This window comes from Vombatus ursinus, unplaced genomic scaffold (genome assembly GCF_900497805.2).
Source record: "Vombatus ursinus unplaced genomic scaffold, bare-nosed wombat genome assembly UNPS02014841.1, whole genome shotgun sequence".
Taxonomy (NCBI): domain Eukaryota; kingdom Metazoa; phylum Chordata; class Mammalia; order Diprotodontia; family Vombatidae; genus Vombatus; species Vombatus ursinus.
In genome coordinates, this window is record NW_020954619.1 from 3,728,888 (window position 1) to 3,749,509 (window position 20,622).

The 20,622-nt window shown below is 34.0% G+C and overlaps 1 protein-coding gene across 2 annotated transcripts in view; it reads left to right on the top strand.

The window, feature by feature from the left end:
• Window positions 1-20,622, top strand: part of RALGAPA2 (Ral GTPase activating protein catalytic alpha subunit 2) — a 407,209-nt gene that overhangs the window by 363,206 nt on the left and 23,381 nt on the right. For both annotated transcript variants that reach the window (XM_027840277.1, XM_027840278.1), the window contains exon 38: window positions 7,156-7,277. In XM_027840277.1, coding sequence (XP_027696078.1) covers window positions 7,156-7,277 — 122 coding nt within the window. The remainder of the gene's footprint in view (window positions 1-7,155; window positions 7,278-20,622) is intronic.

The following is a 20,622-nucleotide window of genomic DNA, read 5'->3' on the forward strand; positions in this document are numbered from 1 at the left end:
TCATTAAATACATATAAAAGAATTCTGTACTTGAAGTGACACAACTTGAAAGGCATTACAAGGATCAATTTTAAGATATTGCAGAGGAAGATTACAAAAGAATGAGAAAAATAGCAATGGTATTAACAAAAAAAAAATTTAAGTCAACAAGGGGACATCTACGACTACCAAGCAACATTCCCATTTTCTTATCTCTAAAAAAAATGTAAGAAAGTGGTATATGATCATATCAAAGGTATCCTTGATGAAAACATGATAAGGGAACTGCTACACTTTCACAGTTGGTTTTCTAAAGCAGATCACATCTTTACAGTCAAGTAATTGTCTGGCAGGTGTACAGCATAAAAGAGTTATAGTTTCACATTTGCTCAAATTGCCAGAGTAATTTGCAAGTAGTACAGTATACGTTGTATTAATTTTTTCTAATGTATCTCATCTTCTTATCCCCTAAATATGCTCTTCCTCCCATTTTGCTTGTTACTGTTGATAGAAGCAAAATAATAATAGCTAGCATTTATATAATACTTTAAGGTTTGTAAAGTGCTTTAAAAATATCTCATTTTATCCTTACAACAACCCTGAGAGGTAGGTGTTATTATAATCCCCATTTTACAAACAAAGAAACCAATACAGAGAGAGAGAGAGAGAGAGAGAGAGAGAGAGAGATATTAAGTGACTTGGCCAAGTTCACACAGCCAGTAAGTGTTTGATTTGCAAAATGTTTTGGATGTTTGGATTTGAACTCAAGTCTTCCTGATTTCAGATCCAGTGCTCTATCTAGTATACCACCTAGCTGCCTCAACATCTTTTACCTTTATCTCAGCCTCCAAATCCAGTCATTCAATAAGTCCTGTTGATTCTACCATCATATCTCACATCCATCCTTTTTGTCCACTCACACTTTCACCACTTTTATTTCAGGCCCTCATTACTTCTTACCTGGACTCTAGTGATAACATCCTGATTCGTCTTCCAGTTTTTAGTCTCTCCCCACTTGTATTTCTCTTTCACACAAATACCAAAGTAATCTTCCTAATGCACATGCCTGGTAATGTCATTTCTCTGATTAAAAAAAAATAATCCTTAGCTAGGCATTTAAGACCCTTCACAATCTGGTTCTCCTCTACAACCAAAATGTATTAAGTATTTACTGTTTGCCAAGCACTGTATTGTGCTGGTAATAGCAATAGAAACAGAAAGAAAGAAAGATATTCCCTGATTTCAAGGAGCTTATATTCTGTTGAGTGAAGACAAAACATAAAAGGAAGCTGAATGGGGGTAATGGGATCGGGGTGGAGCCTTCCGAGTAAAGACATGGTTGGTCTGGGCATTTTACTTAAAATGGAGGTTCTGGGAGGAACCAGCCAATCAAAGGAAGGGACTACAGTGAGGGGGAGTGCTTCTAGTGTGAGAAATACAGAGGTCAAATGAACTTCCAGGGTGAGAATTCTGTGGCAAGGAAAGTCTAGAGAATCAGGAATGGAAATGGAGAGGAAAGTATAAATGATTAGAGTTGAAAAACAGAACCTGTAATTGAGTTATTTACAGTCTCCACATGTATGGAAGGATTATGATTGTGGCACAGGTGGATAAAATACTGAATTTGGAGTCAAGAAGTCCTGCCTCAGACATTACTAACTGTGTGGTCCTGGGCAAGTCACTTACCTTTCCCTCTGTTTCCTCATATGTTAAAGGTTGTTGTAAGGAGCAAATAGGATAACATATGTAAAACATTTTGCAAACCTTAAGACACTATATAAATGTTAGCCATCATCATCATTATTATTAGAAGCCTAATGGCATAGTGGTAGCCTCTTCTCCTTTACTGTATTCCTTTCTTAAAACCTCTTTACGGTGATTTATCAAACTCAGTTTAAAAAAAAAAAAAAAACAACAACCAAACCATTAGCCTGAGCCTCTAAGCTAAAATTTCAGAAAGGGCTTCTTTTGCCATTAGTTAGTTCAATCTCCAGTACACAGCAGCCCATCTGTCATAGCATCTTCTTCTGCCTCTAGCAAATTAGGACCTGCTTGAATGGAGTTTATGTGTCCAAGTCAAATTAATTTTTCAAGTAGTCAGTTTGGTATAAATAGCAAAAATTGGACCCATTACCATAATCAGAGACAAAGACTCTATGACTCCTGTTAGATCCTGGAACATGTACCCAAAGACATTTTCAGAAATAGCTTCCCCAGAGATCTCAAAGAATGAAATGCAAATACCATCTCTCTTACTGAGTATACATGGGGAAAAGCCCTGGATTGGGAATAATTCCTAACTTTTGTGGGTCTCAGTTTTCTCATTGGCAAAATTGTGTTGGACTAAATAACTCTGAGATCCTTTCTAGCTCTAAATGTGTCATCTTAAATAATTTCATATGAATTCCAGTCCTTAGATGTTGTAGCATGATAATGTGGAAAGAACATTGACTCTACAGTCAGAGGACCTGTTTCAAATCCTTCCTCTGGTTCTTATTATCTGATTCTGGATAAATGTCCTTAACGCCCCTGGGCTTCATTTTCCTCATCTGTCAAATTAGGGAGTTGTACTAGATGGCTGGCCTCTGAATTTCCTTCTAGTTTTACATTCACAATCCTGTCATCTGCCATTCACTAGATGTGTTACCTTGGACAAGTCAGTTTTCTTCTCTATTAGTTGTCTTATTTGTAAAATGAAAAAGTTGTTGTGTAGTAGAGAATTTCTAATTACCTTGCAATCTTTTCTCTGGCTCCTATGATTCATTTCAGTCAGCTGATGCTATAATCACTGGCAGAGATATAAACAGTATTGACTGGTACAATTTATTCAAAAGAGAATTTTCTTTTAATAGGAGAGGAAGACTGGGCGTAAGGCCATTCTTCTTTCTGAGAAACTAACATAGTATGCTTATGATTCTAAAATTATCTGGTTGAAAACTTTAAAAAGCATTTAAACTTTTTCTATCATGTTTCTTTCCTTACCATCACCACCCTCCCCCCTACAAAAAAAAAAAACAAAACAAAACATTTAGGATCACAGTAGTAGTTTTAAAATAAAGCCAAACTCATTTGTGCATGATTTTCATGACCATTAAATATTAGAGTAAGCTTAATATTTTCAGTAGATTTGAAATACTTTTAAATTTAACTTTTTATTTATCACTCTTTGCATTTCAGCCACCAACTACACAACTAAGTCTCGAAGAGCAAGTCTTTAATTTTGTACATTTCAGAGTTCAGATTCAAAAGTCATAGATTACCTCTAATGTCTTAATTCATATGCTTTTACTTCTCTGTTGTTTGTGATAAGCAAATTCTATAAAGCAATAGACCTAAAAATCTATAGGGTCCAACAGTTGGGTCTGAAGTAGAAAATGTTGAAGGTTAGCGAAGAGATTTGAAAAATCATGTATTTGGTATTCTTGAATTTCTTAGTTTCTTAAAAACAATTTCCTCTAAGAGTTCCTTAGCTAAGAAATGGTGTGGCTTTCCCTTGTCTGGTTTCCAGTCATAAGTCACTTTACTTAAGTAAAGGAATTTTAAAGAGAATTGAGAAAAAATTAACATTAAAATTTAAATAATATAAGCCACTGAAAGGAATAAAAAAGATCAAAAACTAAAGTGAGGATGATAGTAATGATAGCTGATATTTTATAGGGTTTTAAGCAAAGCGTTTTCTTCATAATAACAGAGTGAGGCAGGTAGTGTAAGTATTATCTCCATTGTACAGGTGAGAAAACAGAGTGAAACAGGTCTGACCTGTAATGGGTCAGAAAGTTAGTGGGAGCTGAAACTCAAACCCATGTCTGCTGACAGCAAAAATCAGTGCTCTTACTATTCATTGACTGAATTTTGTCTGAATTGATTACATCATTGTGGGGAGAAATCTTTTTATAAATATATCATGTTTTTAATGTGAAAATAATTCTAGACAGAATTATGTTTCTATTTTGCTAATGGAGTTTTTTTCATTCATAAAAGAGTCACAAAAAATGATACATAAACAAGTCAGTTTGTTCTTAAAATAGGTTATTGGATTTGTGACTGTGTACATTTATAGCTTCCTTCTTTTAGCCAAATGGTTCAGGTTTCACTTTGACAAGAGTTATTGCCTTAATTCATATTTTTGTCATATTTATTGTTTCACTTTGACAAGAGTTATTGCCTTAATTCATATTTTTGTCATATTTATTGTTTAAGCAGAGAACTTAAATGTATCTTGGTACCTGTTTTACAAATGCCCTTTACTTCAAAAAAAAAAAAGGCAAATTATTCCTGCATAAGTATTCTGTGGAATGAGACTCTTCTAAAATGCCTTTTGATGTAATTCTATTAACAGCCCAAATAATATAAGAACTTCATTTTAGGGCCACAAAATGAAATACCTTTTGAAAAATTATCAGGTTTTTGTTATCTCTAAACATATCAGACGAGTGTTTTCTCTTAGCAATCTTATCTGAGATTAGGCCTTAAATGAAAATGACTTTGACCATCTCCTGGTCCTGCCCTATTCTTTAATGGATGTTTATCAAAATGATATCACATGTTAATGGGTGCTGTTCACATTCTAAAAAAACCTAGAACTTGGATGGAAATATGTGATCAAAGTAATAGGATGGTATAACATAGTGCAATTCTGCCAGTTTTGAATTTGGGCAAGAATGATAACATGAAAAGCTGCCACAAGCAAGGATGTTATTTCTAAGCTTGGCAACGTGCTTTCTTCACAACACCCTCCTTTGTATTCTTTCGGAATCTACCATAGTGTCTCCCATTCAATAAATATTTGTTTAATAGTTCCATCTAAAACTTTAATTTTTGCATTTTGAATAACCTTTAACTTAAGGACCCAAATTTAGCCAGCTATCTAAGAACAGGGCTTATGCACATATCGTCCAGCTTGACATACCATTGTCTGGTATGCCTTTATTCTATACTTGTGACTTTCCCCTCATAAATAAGTTTGGACGTAGTTGTTCATTATGATTGTGATTAACATAGCATGGTAGTCTTCTTAATATCTTCTATCCAGTGTTTAGCAAAATGCTTATGAATTTATGTTTTGTTAGAAGTTGTCCAGTGCATTGTATGCTTATGTGTTAGATGCAGTAGGGGCTTTCATTAAACAGCAGGATATTATTAGGCATAGCATGACAAGTCTTTATAGTTATCTGCCTTGTTTAAACTGGACCCACAAGCAGACTGCAGACTAAAAGGGTGAGCAATGAATTGAGAGTTGATGGCAGGCCCATAGAGGTCCTAAGGCTCAGGTGGTTGTCAGCCATAAGTTTAGCTGAGCTCTTTCAGTAATTTGTCACGCCTTGGTCTGCTCCTGCTGCGCCAGCACGTGCCAGCTTAGTGTCAGAGTGCCTGTTCGCCAGACGGCCACTCAGGCCTAACATCCTGCTGTTAACAGGACCAGCGGCTTGCTGTGGCAGTATGGAATACAGAGCCTTGGCAACAGCCAAGTACTGTGCAGAATAAGCATGTTCATAATGAGATGTGAATGGCATCAGTCAGTCCCTTTAGAATAGGGCCTAAGCGTGTGCCTCCTCTCTTAGGAAGTTTGGCAGCCTATTCATTAACAAGAGTCATCAGGAGTTCAGCCTGCGAGAGCGAAACAGCACCACTTTCCAAATACTTGGACTGTCAGGACTGTTGTAGGGTATAGTTTTGACAAACCCATGATGCATCATGAGTTACTAGTTTTGCAGTCCTCAGAATTAATTTTCTTTCCTTGAAGTTTCATAAAGATAGCTTATAGGCAAATTCTAGTATGCTTGTATATCTCTGGATAGTGTGAAAATCTTTCTCCAAATAGTTGAGTAAAAGCAGACATCTGTGTTTAGAAATATCAATACATACACTTTATCCTTCCCAAAGAAATTTTAAAATATCTACCTCTGTTTTAAATGTGAGGTATTTTATTTAGGTCATATTTTCTATTAACATCTAGAAAAAAGATTTTGTTTTTCGAACCAGATACCTCAAAAATATGAGTCATTAATTCCATTTTTCTCCTTACTAACATGAAAATTATAATTTGGTAGTTATCAAACCTTTTTTCTTCCTATAATATTAGAATGTTTTTCAAGATAACTAAAGCATAAGGAGTTTTGTGGGTAGTTTGGGGTTATTTCAGCCATTGCTTTCTTACTGCTAATGAGGAAAGAGGAATGAGATGTCATACTGACTTGAAGTGTTAATTCATAAAGTCGTATGTGAGGTTCTTCCATCCATTGTAGAATTGTTTCAGACGTTATCCTGTTATTGGAAGTGCATGATTCACCTTCTGAGAAAACAGAAGCTGCACACAAAAGGAAAAGATTTGCTTTCTACCCTGTGAAAAGCTGCCACAAGCAGGGGTCCTATTAAGACAGCTGGAAAGTTGCTTCAGCTTGTTACGCTTGTAAGTTTTATTGGTGACTGGTTTTTGATTACACATTTGAATGCTGTGTGTTCCCAGTTGCAGTTTTAATTAAAAGGCAATAGTCTTTTTTTTTAATTGCTTTGTAGCCTGCATTTCCTAGGTTGAACTACATATAAGGTATTATTTTCTAGTACTCATAGCTTATGTTAGCTATCACTTCTGGAGCAGTTTATATACATAAAATCTTGCCTTGATCTAGAACTTTCTCAGTTATGTGTATTTTCTTAATTATAAAAAAGATCCATTATCCAGAGTGCTTGAAGTATATGAAAAGACTGAAGATTATCTGGAAGTTACTGTGTATTGAATGAAATAAAAATTCTAGTGCATATAAACACTATACCAATACTCCTAAATTTATAATATTTTGCTTATTTAAAAATATATTATTTGCAGTGCTTTTTTCATTTATATGAATTTTAACAATAAGGGTGTTTTTTATTTGTTTTATTAATGAGGCTGGTGATGAAACAACCATCAAAATGCTGTAGAAACTTAACACAAAATCAAAATCACAAAATCAAAACGTTATTGCAACTCATAACATTTAGCTCTTCCTGACAGTCATTTCAACCCCACAGCTCTATAGAATTTGGAGGAGATCTTTTCCACATTAAAAAGATATGTTTGCATATTTGTGTTTCACAGATGATTTTAAATAACAAACTGTTAACATTCTTCTGCATTTGGTAGTAAGTAGCATATTTGCTCTGTCCATGCACTTGTTCCTTAACTGATGGTTGCAGTTATGAAGAACGAGCTCTGTATCTTGAAGCAATAATCCAGAATCACAGAGAAGTAATGACATTTGAGGATTTCGCAGCTCAAGTCTTTTCACCCTCTCCTAGTTACTCCCTCAGTGGAACGGGTGAGTGTCTACATTATTCTTCTCTTTAACACGAAGAAGCATTTCAGCAGCAGATGTACACCTGTTTTTTACAGATAAATGCTTGCAAATTTAAGAAGGGCATTCTCTCTCTGAATAAACTAATGAATATCAAAAGGAATGATGACATTCATTTTAATTTGTTTTGCATCAGAGCTGTTCACTCAGTTCCTTTCTTCAGCTATCCTGTTAACCTCCAAATCTAGCAAGGTTAATGAACTTTTTCTCAGTAATGTGCTCCAGTTCATTCAGGAGTGTGGGTTTCTTGCTGAGCTGGGAATATGTTGTTCAAAAGCTATGCCTGAATCAGTGCTTACTTATCGAAAAATAGTTCCTCACAGTAGAAGCCGTTGCTACTAATGCTAAATGGGGATTATACTGCTGAGATACCAGGGTCAGGGATTAATGCAGAAGAAATCTAAGGATAGTGTTCCTTTGACCAATCATAACAGCAGTGCAGTGTGCTAACATTTTCTCTGGAGTGGTTTCTATGCATATGGCCAAACTACAGTCTCTAGTAGCACCTGGTATGGAACCTTGTTTGGAAACTCTCTTAGAAACATTTCTCCTATCAAGCTGGTTGACATTTGGAGAAATTTCTGTGACTCCATTCCTTGTTTGACATGATAGTTTTTTTAGATTTCCAAAGTTGAAAAGAAAACTGTACTGCTACTTATTATTGGTGTTAGCACTAAGAGCTTTTGTTTTAAAGGGCTGCATTTAATTGGGTTAGTAATTTCTGTACATCAGTACAGAAAAAAATCACTCATCAGAGAGATTTAGTGTGTATTGAAATTCTCAGTAAGGAGCCCCCTTTAATTTGGACTGCTTTACACACAACTGTTAGAGTGCTTAATAGATTTCTAACATGTATAAATTGTTTCAAAACACTGGCTTTATTTCTCTTACTCTGACTTGTTAACAAATATCTTACATCCACAGTGAAGAAAGAAATTAAATTCAGTGAAATAAATCACTTACAAATAAAATCAGCCATGCATCATTGTTTAACATTACTGGCTTCAATCCTTGTGCTTTCAGAGCTTTGTTAGGAGATAAGAGGTATATATGCATGCGCTCGTATTGGTAGCCAGTAGCAGCAGGCAGAAGGCTTTGGAGATAAGCAAGCTGGCAAAAGTAAAGGAGAACCAGTGCTATTTACATAATCGTGCCTCTGCTTCCTGGAGAGGCGTCAAGAAACACAGGGATGGCCTCTATTGATCTTTGTTGAACTGGAATACTAAACAACATTAGAAAAGCTTATAACTTAAAGCTTTGATTAATGTTTCCTACATTAAATAAGTAGAACAGCTGTGAATTGAATTCTTTTATACGTTCTGCCAGCAGACGAAGATGGAAAAAAATCAGTTTCAAGGGAAATGAAGGTTTTGTACTGTTTAGCTGGACACTTTAAGTCATTTATATATTTAAGTAAAAGAAAATTAAAGGTATGCAGCAAAGCCAACACATATTTTTCAAGTTCTGTCTCACGTCCTTTTCATTTTCTCATCAATCATTGGCACTTTATTCTTCAGCACAGTTTTATCTAGTAATTTTGTATTTTCCCTTATTCTAGTTGAATTAGCAGCAGCCTAAACTGTTTACAGTCGAATTTTAAAACATATGAATTTGGAAATATAATTAAAAACTGAATGTTTATATCCCTTAATAAGTTACTGTTGCTTTTTTTAATACTCTTAACTGAAATGTTTAAATGATTAAAGAATAGATAACATTTTACATATACTTTTTATTATATTTCAGTTAATTTAATCCTTTCAAAAGTTGTTATATGTTCAAAAAGTTACATGAGGAGTCAGAAGATGAAAAAAGGAAACTACTGACACAAAACATATCTAATAAATTATTTGAGTTTTACATTAATATCACTTTATGGAGGTTTCAAAGTAGTGTTTTCAGCCAACTACTAATTTACGAAAATACCTTGATGAGATGAATACCCCAGTAGAACATAAAGTTTTTTCTTAGAAAGCTTTATAAATAGAAATAAGAAGATAAATCCATGATATCAAAACAAAATGCTTGTCTTTGCCGCCTTTTAAAAATGACACCATCCAAATTGCATTTCCTAATTTGTTTATTCTTTTTGAGGATTCTATGTTTTGTAATAAATTAAATTCCCTTTTGTGATAAATGTAAGTATTACCAATACACAAAAATTATGATATAAGTGTTCCTATACTTTTTTATATCATCTTTATTATAGATTCCATTCTATCCACCGTACTGATGTTTTTACTCTTGTCATTGCTTAAAAGTGAACAAGTTATATATTTTTTACATACCTGTTCTGCAGTGTAATTGTAATATAACATGAGTGGGAAATTATAGCATACTATAGAGGCAGATTCTTAAATCCATATTCTAAAATCATCTGCATGCCTCATATATTGTTTTTATTCCCTTCATGTCCACTTTTAAAATTCTTCACCTTGCAATATGCTAAAATAAAGTTTGCCAATGAAAAGAATTTCTTCCTATTAGTAATATTTTGCCTTATATTAGAATAAACGAAATAATCCAAATGAATTGACCATTGCAATAAGAAATATATTTAATTCTCTTCCAAGCAGCAAGCCAACTGGAAAAATTGATCCTGAAGAGTCTAAACTTACACAGTGAATGTAGAACTTCTTTATCCCTATCTTTTCCCACCAATATCTTCAAAGCAGAAACTTATGGTCTATGTATATGTGCATATGTACAGTTCTAGACATGGATGGGTCTCCTGCAATTTTCTTTGCATTAGAACAACAGGGAATTTTATCAAGAATGTAACATTATACTTAATTCTAGGCATTATCATCCACACTACATACCTGCAAACAAATATCAGCTAATCACTTTATGCCCCATTTCTTGAGAGAATGTCTTCCTATCCTTTAACTCTGAGCAACAATCAGAGTGCAGAAGCGGGTGTTGTCTATGCCCATGCTCATAAGATGTATCCACCTCAAGCTCCCCATACATTCCATCACTCATCTAACCACTCTTCAAACTTTTGTTGAAGAGCCAAATGGCAGTAATAACGTCTATCTCATCAAATTCATTTGGACATTGAAAAAATACTGTAGAACACTTCATTGTTCAACTGATACATTATGTCCTCTACTTTTTAAAAGCAAATTTGGAAGTCAAGAAGAAAAAGCCTTATTTTTCAAATTAGAAAATTTCATCTTAACTTACTCTCCACCTAATATACTTTACTTTTGTTGAACAGAATTCTTAGCATTTTATATCCGTCACCAAAACGCAAAATGAGCCTATGTCCTTCCAAACAGATGTACTAAAGAATTGTCATTTTTATTCATGTGTATATTCTATAATACACATGTGAGCTCTATTTAGTTGAGTATGTTTCCTTTTATTTTTTATCTTATATTTTACACCCTTTATTTGAGAAAAAGTATTAGTTTTCAGAGAATGAAGTATCTATCTTTTTAAATAATGTATTTGCTTCTCTTTAAAGTGGCTTTTTAGAAAAGATTAACTGAAAGCAAATTCTAACTTTGCATTTTCAAGCATTGTATGAAGGAACAGATAGTACTTTAAAGGGTTAATTGGAATGGGCACACTTGACTGCTGAAGGGACTGATCTAATCACTGCCATATCCAAGTGCATCTGTTCACCATGAGGTCATTCTTCTGCATGCTAATGATTTGGAAAATAAAGCGTAATGCTTGACATTATCAGAAAGGATATAAATAGTGTAAATCTTTACTTTAGGAAAGCTACTGGTTTGTTGTTTTTTTTTTTAAGGAAAGTAAAAGACAAAAATAAACAATCTCAATTTAGAATTTGGGGGGGTCCTCTAAATATTGTTTAAACTAAAAGTGAGTTCTTAAGACAAATGCAGTTGTATCTAGTGATAAATGAATTTTAAAGGATTACTACAGTAGTATCCAGTAGTATGCTGGTTATACAGTTAAAGGTATATCTAAATTTCTGATTTTTAGAACTTTGCAAAGACCTTAACTAAAAGTTTATAGAGATGAATTTTTTTTCCACCCAAAATTTATAGGGGTGATTGAATTGAACTAACTCTTTTAGGTTCTTTTTGAACTCCACTTTACTGAAGATGCCAGCAACAGCAACAGTAAAAAAAAAATTGTTTTAATCACTTCTAATGTAAGGTTTCAGAATAAAGCCAGCAGAGGGAGCACAAATCTGTTTATTTGTTGACCCTATATAAACACGTCATCTAGTTTAAGGAGAATTAGACCTATTTTCTGGGTGACAAATTGATAAATTTAAAGGAATAAGAAAGCAGTTTTCACTACTCTCAGTCAGATTATACTAGTTTTACTATAGGTCTGATTTTGAGCTAAAAGGAGGTTAATCTTAATCATTCTGTTGTTAATGTTTTTGTTAAAATTTAAAAGAATATAATAAGTAGTAGTAATAACCATAGACTTTTCTTCTCAGCTTCTAGAGTATGAATAATTGCTACTTTGATCATCTCTAATTACATCTTAGGAACACTCTTGGAATTCACATCATAGGTAAAATTTATTGTACTCAATGTACAAAAACATTCACTAATAACTATCACTACATACAGTGTCTCTAGATTTGCCAATGAAGGAAAAATGAAATAAGTTACATCTTTACTCTACTATATAAATTCTCCATATATTGTACTTGGAACTCATTGATACTTAGCCATATGGATCTTCTAAGAAACCTACACAATGAAAAGACTTTAATTTCCCGTAATATTTCAGTAATGTTTTTCTACATGCAAATTTGTCTTGTCTTGAATATATTAGCTACTTTTAACTAGGTTGTAAGTTAGTTTATTCCCAGGAGAACACAATGTCCCTCCAAAAGATCTCTTAGATTGAAAAGATAGTTGTTACAAATCTATTCCATCATTCTTCTTCCTGTTAATACTTCCAATTAGTTTTAATTGATCTTCATTTTTGTGGATTCTGTATGATGTGGACATCTGTCTTTTCATTTTAATGAGACCTCTAAGTTTATTTTTTCTAGGTGTTCAAAAAAGAATTGAGTAGAATTTTAGAGTTGGCAGGTACTAGACATCTAGCTCACTTCTCTTATTTTTTGCAAATGAGTAAACTAAGGCCTGAAGGACTGAAATGACTTGCCTTTGATCTTTTAGGTTCTTTTTGAGCTGGTTCAAAGTCTTTGAGCTAGTTGAGCTAGTTCAAAGCAGAACAAAAACTAGAAGCAACTCTATTCTTGTCTGCTTTTTCCACTATACCAAAATGCCTCCATACAATAAAAAACAAAGTCAGCTTCACAGGATTTTAATATATGAAGAGACCTTGACATCTAGCCTAAACCATATCATGGGAGAATCCTAACTACATTGAATATGGCAAGTGGTCATCCAGCCTTTACTTAAATACCTCTAGTGAGGGAAAATCCACTATCTTCTGAGGTAGCCCATTCCATTTTTTAATAACTCTTAATCCTGGAAAGTTTTCCCTTCCATTCTTTACTTATGATTCTGCCATCTGGGGCAAAACAGAACAAATCCCTTTTGGATATGATGGTCTTCCAAGTACTTGAAAACAATAGTCATACCCACCCCAACCCAACCCCCATCAGCATTTTCTTCTTCCCAGTTCCTTCACCCAAATAGCATGGACTTGAGACCATTCACCATGTTTGTTGCCCTCCTTGTTTTTCAGTGTCTTTACTAAAATGTGATGCCCAAAGCAAAAAAAATATTCTAGATACAGTCCAAGGATAGAGTACAACAGGACTGTTAACATTTATATACATCTCTTAAATGAAGCCCAAGTTGCATTAGCTTTTTTGGCTATGATATCATATTGTTGACTCATACTGAGCCTGTGGTTCCCTAAAACCCCTATATCATTTTTTAGATGAATGGCTGTCTAGCCATGTCTCCTCTGTCTTACTTATACTTGGGAAGTTGATTTCTTAAATCCAAGTATAAGACTTTGCATTTATCTCTACCAAATTGCATCTTATCAGATTCAACCCAGTCTTCTAGCCTCTCAAGGTATTTTTGGATTCACCCAGTGAACAAGCATTTATTTATATGACAAGTGCTCTATAAGGCAGTAGGGATATGAAGGCAAAAATGAAACTGTCCCTGTCCTAAAAGAGCTTCTGCTGCACTTCTGACTCTGTTATCAAGCATGATGACAATCCTGTCTCCCCTGGTTTTGTATCATTAGCAAATTCTATAAGAATGCCATCCATCCTATTATCCACATCATTGCTAAAGATGTTAAACAGCACAAGCCCAAACACAGATTCCTAGACCTCTCCACTGGAGACCCCTTCCAAAGGGACTTGGAACCATTAATGAATACTCTTTGAGTCTGGCCATTCAACCAGTTCTGAATCTATCTAATACAATCTTTTCCCCCATATCTCTCCATCCTTTCCACAGTGAAAACATGAGATACTTATCAAATGCTTTGCTGAAATCTAGGCAAACTATATCTACAACATTCCCCTGCTTTAACAGTTTAATAACCCTGTCAGAAAAAGAAATAGCATTATGTAATATCACACCAGACATAAAAAATCATCATCCTTTATTTACACTTGGCTTACTCATAGTGGTCATGCATAAAAAAAATGCTCATTAATGATTACTTTCCAAAATAATCATTCAATTTGTATATATTTTTTTCTTTTAGGAAGTTCAGCATGAAATGAGTCTGAACAAAACACTTATAACATAGAGCATCTCTGAAGTTATGCTTATCTAGAGAAAAAACTATTTTTTAAAAGTCATCACACTCATTTTTCTCATTAAATGAATAATAATGCCAGTGCTTTCCATGTTTCAGTTTTTAAGCATTCATTAAACAAAAAGTAAATTGAAAAAAGGAGATATTTTGGAAAGTTTGGAGAGTAGTTTTTAAGCTTATGTAGCATAAATTTTATGAACATTTAAGATTTTATAACTATTTCTGTTACAGTAGAACATTACACTTATCACATAATTAAAAAGTGGTATGGACATTGTCATAGTGACTACTAACTCAGCTTAATGGTTTTCACCTTAATTTAAAATAAGAGGAAAAAATACAGAAGTTTGTTTCTGCTCATTAGTATTTTGCATTATAAGAACCACAAGAAAAATTCTCACTGCCCAAATGGAACGAAAATCCTCAGAGTCAGCATGGCATCCTGGATCAAATGTTGGCGTTCACCACAGGAAGACTTGGTTTCAAGTCCTTCCTCTGACACTTACTAACTGGATGATCGTAGGCAAGTCATCCAGCCTCTAAGTTAGACCTGGATGGCCTCTCAGGACCATTCCCTCTAAGTCTATGAGCCTAGGAAGAGTATTAATTCATCCCCAGATTTCCCCTGATTCCTCATATATTAGATCTTTAACTGGAGACTATATTAAACAAATTTAAGTTTTTCCATGTTCTTTTTGACTGTGTTTAAGTTAGTTACTTTACACTGGTTAAATATTGATAAAAAAATGATCCAAATAATTCTATAAAGATGAAAGACAGATATGGACTAAGAAACACTTGTACTTCAGAAAATCTTTGAGTTCTAATTTACCTATCACAGGCTTTTCCTTAGATTTTCCTGCCATTTCATTAAATTATGAAACACATCTATTTTTTGTCAAGAGGCTATTGCAATTTTTCAAGGAGGATGGTCTTCAGCAGTGGAGTAGAGGTTGGGGTGGCAGTGAGAGTATAGGAGAGACCCCAGAAGTGTTGGGAAGGTAAAATTGAAAGGACATATGGTAAACTTGGTATAAAAAAAAGGAAGGAAAAAGTCGAGGGTTAGGGGGGTATGAGAAGTGGGGGAGTAGGAAAACTCAAAAATAATGCCAAGATTTCCCACAAGACAGAAGCATTTTAGGGGTAAAAATGATAAACTACTATTTAGAACATGTTGCATTTGAGGCACTGGTGTTTACATTTGGTCAGTTGACAAAACTAGTTCAGAGCTGGAGATATAGATTTGATAATCATCTGAATTTCTAGAAACTATAATTTGTACAAGATTTAGTACTTGATAATACAATAGAGTAAGTCTTGTCTCGAGATTTTTATTAGTAATAATGACATTGACATAGTATTTTTAATGTTTATAAAATACTTTACATTATAGCATTTTTGCATATGACAACCCTGTTATTTGTTAACATCATCCCACTTTTTTGGATGAGGAAACTGAGTTGCAGAACAGTTTAGGTGGTTTACCTGTGGTTATATAGGTACAAATGTCAGAAGTGGAATTGCAACCTACAACTCTCCTATTTTCAATATTCTTTCTGTCTAAAGGACCATCTGTCCTTTAGAGCACAAGATTTCTGTTTCTCTGATTATCCTAGGACATTTTGATACTTAATGACAGCTTCTTCTCCATCTCATGTCTTAATAGAATAATATTCAATTTGTCATTATTTATGGATAGTACACAAATTATATGTTATTAGAGGACTTTGACATGTTTTACCAACCATCTTGCTTCATATATAAGAAGAAAAAAAAAACAGCCACATAAAGGTGAAGTGATGTATTCTAGTTCTGTAGCATATTTGTAAAAGAGAACTATGTGGTGGCGAAGTGGATAGAGCATTGGGTCTGAAATCAGGAAGTCCTAAATTCAAATGCAGCCTCACATGCTTCCCAGCTGTGTGATCCTGGTCAAATCACTTAACCTCTGTCTGCCTCACTTTTCTCATCTGTAAAATGGGGATACTACTAGCACTTATCTCACAGGGTTTTTGTATGGATCAAATAAGATAATATTTGTAACGTGAGGCTTGAGTAAGCCTTGCACATTATAGGCATTTAATAAATTCTAGTTCCCTTCCCTTCCTCCCATTTCAGAATGTATATGTTTCTGATTGAGGCTTTCCAGACCCTCCACCCAGTTTCAGCAACCTCACTTCCTAGAGTTCCTCAACAAATTTCCTTTAGGCCCTATCATTATTTCAATTGCTTATTTGTTCTTCCCTTTAGTTTTTTATGTTCTATATTAATTGGCACTAATTTATAACTTAGAATTTTTTTTAGTCTTCTGTGTATTTTCCATCCCCAGTAAATTGTAAACTTAGTGGCAAAAGATCTGTCTTTTTACTTCCTTCTTAGAGAACACAGCAACAAAAGTAGAGTAAAAGCACGATGGGAAGAACTCTATTACATCTGAATAGTACACATTCAAAACTTTGAAAAGGGAGCTAGAGAGCAGTTTTATATGATAAGTAATAGTTGGCCTCTCTGTTCTTGAAAATCAACATGATAAAAAATTGTTTTAAAAGGGTTTTTCTAATTGTTACATGTGCCTGAAAGACAGGTGGAAGTTAGCTTAATATTTAATAATATAGTAATCCTCTTAGCAGTTGCCTTATTGATTAATGTATTGGCAAGGAAATAAGATTATGGAGAACCTAAAGCCTCATTTGTGGGTAAAAGGATGAGGTTAAAGCTCTGTAAAAATGGGAATTTCAGAGAAGAAATTGTTTCACCAAGTCATTCTTTGGACACTTACTTTGTTTATGGTATTACTGATAACACATGTAAACTATATGGCCTAACAATAGACCATTTCATAGAATCATAAGATCTTAGAACTGCCAGGAACCTTAGAAATTATTAGTCTAATGCCTCTGTTTTACAGATAAGGAAACTGAGATACTTGCCTTGGAATGAAGTCTTATGAGGACATTTTACTTAGTCTTCTGAAAGAACTGTTAGGGTTTTTAAAAATCTTAAATGTTATTTTTAGTTAGGAAAGTTGTGCCATGTTACATTGCCTATGAAAAAAATAGACTCTTTGAGCTATAATAGATTTTAAAAGTCATGTAGTTCAACCCATATCCAAAGCAAGAATCTCCTCTACAATATCTTGACAAGTCATCATCCCAGTTGATAGTGATAAAGAACTTACCATTGAGATATCCCATTTCACTTTGAGACATCTGAAATTGCTAGAAAATTTATCTTTATAATGAACTAAAATCTGTCTCCCTATAACTTCCACCCATTGATCTTAGTGTTGCACTCTGGAGCCAAGCAAAATAATTCTGCTTCTTTTTCTACTGTTCTTCATGGTCATAAGGAACTATTCAGCAGCTATCCAGGAGTGATCATCAATTGCCAATAATTTTTCGCCAAATCAGCTTTAGAAGTGATATACAACCAGACCTTGTTTGAAATAATTTATAGAATTTATTTCAAAAAGATAAAAAACTTGTTACTGATATTTCAAATTCATGTTAACCATCATTTGTGTGACCATGTAACCATGGCCATTATTACTTTCTTGTTCCATTACTGAAAAGGTGAACAAAGGAAAAGCTAGGGCATTAGCAATAGAGACCAGAAGGACTAAGTGGGTTTTTTTCTGAATTTACCTTGAAGATTTCTCTATCTAGTGACTGCCAAGCTCACTCTAAAATAGATCTTTCATAATTAGGGTCTAAATTGGCTCAAGTGATAGAATAATGACTCTTAGGGTTATTTTCCTGAAAGTGAACAGTTTTTTTCATTTAACATTTCATTTGAAATTTCCTCAACATAGTCTATATAGTTATATTTAATTAATATGTCATGTTACTTTAGATTGTTTTACCAGTTCCCTTTTGTAGATCATTTGGGTCATTCAGTTTTTGTTTTCTTTATCTGTAACATTGCTATTAAAATCTCCATATAATTTTTTATTTCTCATTATTTCTTTATGTGGTCACAAAGTGAACTTACTGGCTTAGACACATTACACATTACTGGATTGTTCTCTGTGAAGATTAAATCAAGTTATAGTGTAACCAACAATGTATAAGTGTACCTGTTTCACCACGTACCTAAGCATATTAGGTTTTATAATTTTATTTTTGCTACTTTGCAAAAGTATGAAAAAGTATCAGGCAGGTATGAATGAAATACAAAGTCACTGGTGGAGAAAAACACCATTTAAAATAAACAAACCCCCAGTATCCATTTAAATGAGTCCCCTCTTTCTAAGGTCCACTCCCTACCGCTCTGCTTCCTACATTCAACTTTTGCTTGTTATGGCAGCCAGTGGGCCAGTAGCATCTTTAGAAGAAGTAGGAACTCCATCTAATTAGGTAATTTACAAAGGGTATTTTACTCGGTCTCTTAAAGGGTTGCCTGAAAAATGTCAAATATCCCTAAGCCAGTCTTGAATCCCCTCACTGACCTTCCCAGGCCTACTTAGAAAGAGTAGGAAATACCTTACCTTGTTATTGCTGTGATGCTTTAGCAGGCCCTAGGGATATTTAGTATCCCAGAAACCTTATGCAGTGGTTTCCTGTTAAATTTGCTTAATGAGGTTATTAGTAGAGAATAAGCATGCTTTCATAATTGATATTCTACAATGACAAACAACTCCAAAAGATTTAAGAACTCTAATCAACCAATAACCAACTATTCCTGAGCACTCACGATGAAACATATTCCCCACCTTCTAAAGGAGAGACATGATAAACTCAGGATGCATATTGATACATAATTTTTTTTTAATATTGCCAGTGTGGATTAGTTTTCCTTGACAATACATATTTGTTACTAGACTTTCGTTTTTATTTTTTTCCCCAGTGAGTGAGTGAGGGTGGAAAGGAGAGAAAATAGATTTTTATTGAGAAGAATTATGAAAAATATTCTATAATGAATGGACCACGCATGTCTTTAGCATTACAGTTTTGAAATTCATTGAAATATAATCCAGCTGGAGGACCTCACTATCCAAAAGAAATCTCCCTTTTTCTTTAAAAAAAATTTTTTTGATGAAAAGGCATTTTTATTTTCTCTTCCTTCCAGTTGAACAACAATTTAAAATGACAAAAAATCTCATAACAAATATGCATGGGAAATCAAAATAAGTTCCCATAATGGCCATAGAATGCAAGATACTCATGTATTTATTATTTGTTGATTATGAAAAAGCATTTGATTCATCAAACCAAAATGCTACGTTAAAGACTCTCCCAAAAAGGAGCCTCCCTCCATGTATCATATTATTCAAGATTCGTTGAAAGATATAACAACCAAAATAACCCTCTTCGATGACTCTCTGATCATAAATATTAGATGAAACATAAAACAGAAAGATGTGTGATTGACAAAGATTTTCACCACTATAGTGCAGGAGATCCAATATATTGAAGAGGTATCCCTTCAGAGGGGTGATGCACTCATGATGTAGAATGAGACATATGTCTTTGTATGTGGCCATTATGGGAGTTTATTTTTATTTCCTATTCATATCTGTTACAAAGGTGTGTTTTTTTAATTGTCCAATTGGGAGGATTTGGGAGGAAAAGAAAATAAAAATACTTATTCATTAAAAAAAAATTTGAAAGAAAAGGAGAAGTTTCTTATGGACAGTGAGATTCTCCAGAGGGATCATATTATGCTTGTTTTCATCAAGCCCCAGAACCTCTAAGAAGAGGTCTATAACTCAGACGAGTTTGGCTTGACTCCTCATGGGAAAGACCCAACAGATAAAGAACGCCTGTTGCCCAGACCATGATATGAAGCTGGATATGTAACATGAAGAGTTTGTCCATAAGTATGTCTGCATGAAACAGACGTTACAAATGCACTCTGCTCCCTTCTCTTCTTCCCCTCTCCCCCCTTCCATGCCACTGCTTCTGCCTTTCCTCTAGGATTGACTCCTATTGGTTCTGTGTATATCTGGTAGGCACATAGTTGTTTGTGTATTGTCTTACCTCATTAGAATATGTGCTCCCTGATGGCAGGGACTGTTTTTGCCTTTCTTTATTTCCTTAGTGCTCAGCACAGTGTCCCAGCATATAGTAAGTGCTTAATAAATATTTTGATTGAGACTAACTGACAATATACCATTAGGAGCTTCTATTATGTATAATTTTTAAGCACATAATAAATTTATCAGTGGTAACAAAACTGCCCTGCATATCTGTATCTCTTTACTGTGTATTTTTAGATACTTAATTGATGTTTCATTTTCTTCCATCGCTACCACTTCATACCCATGCCCTCCCAATTCTCCTTCCAATATACCAAAGGAACACAATTAAGCAATACAAACGCATATGATCTATGTATAAAAATTCATCTCTCATCCTATGCCTCTAATCTGTCAGGCTTCTGAAGTCATGACTGGTCATTGCATTGATCATTTGGCATCTCTGGGCCTTGGGATTTCTTCTGGTTCTAAATCTATTATCCTGTGATTAGACTCTTTAATTCTTTCAAAGTTTGTTTTTTTTTAACATTAGTTTCATATTACAATATGTATTACTTTACATTATTGTCATCATTGAATAAGTTATTCTCTTAGTTCAGCTCACTTCACTTTGCATTAGTTCAAACAGGT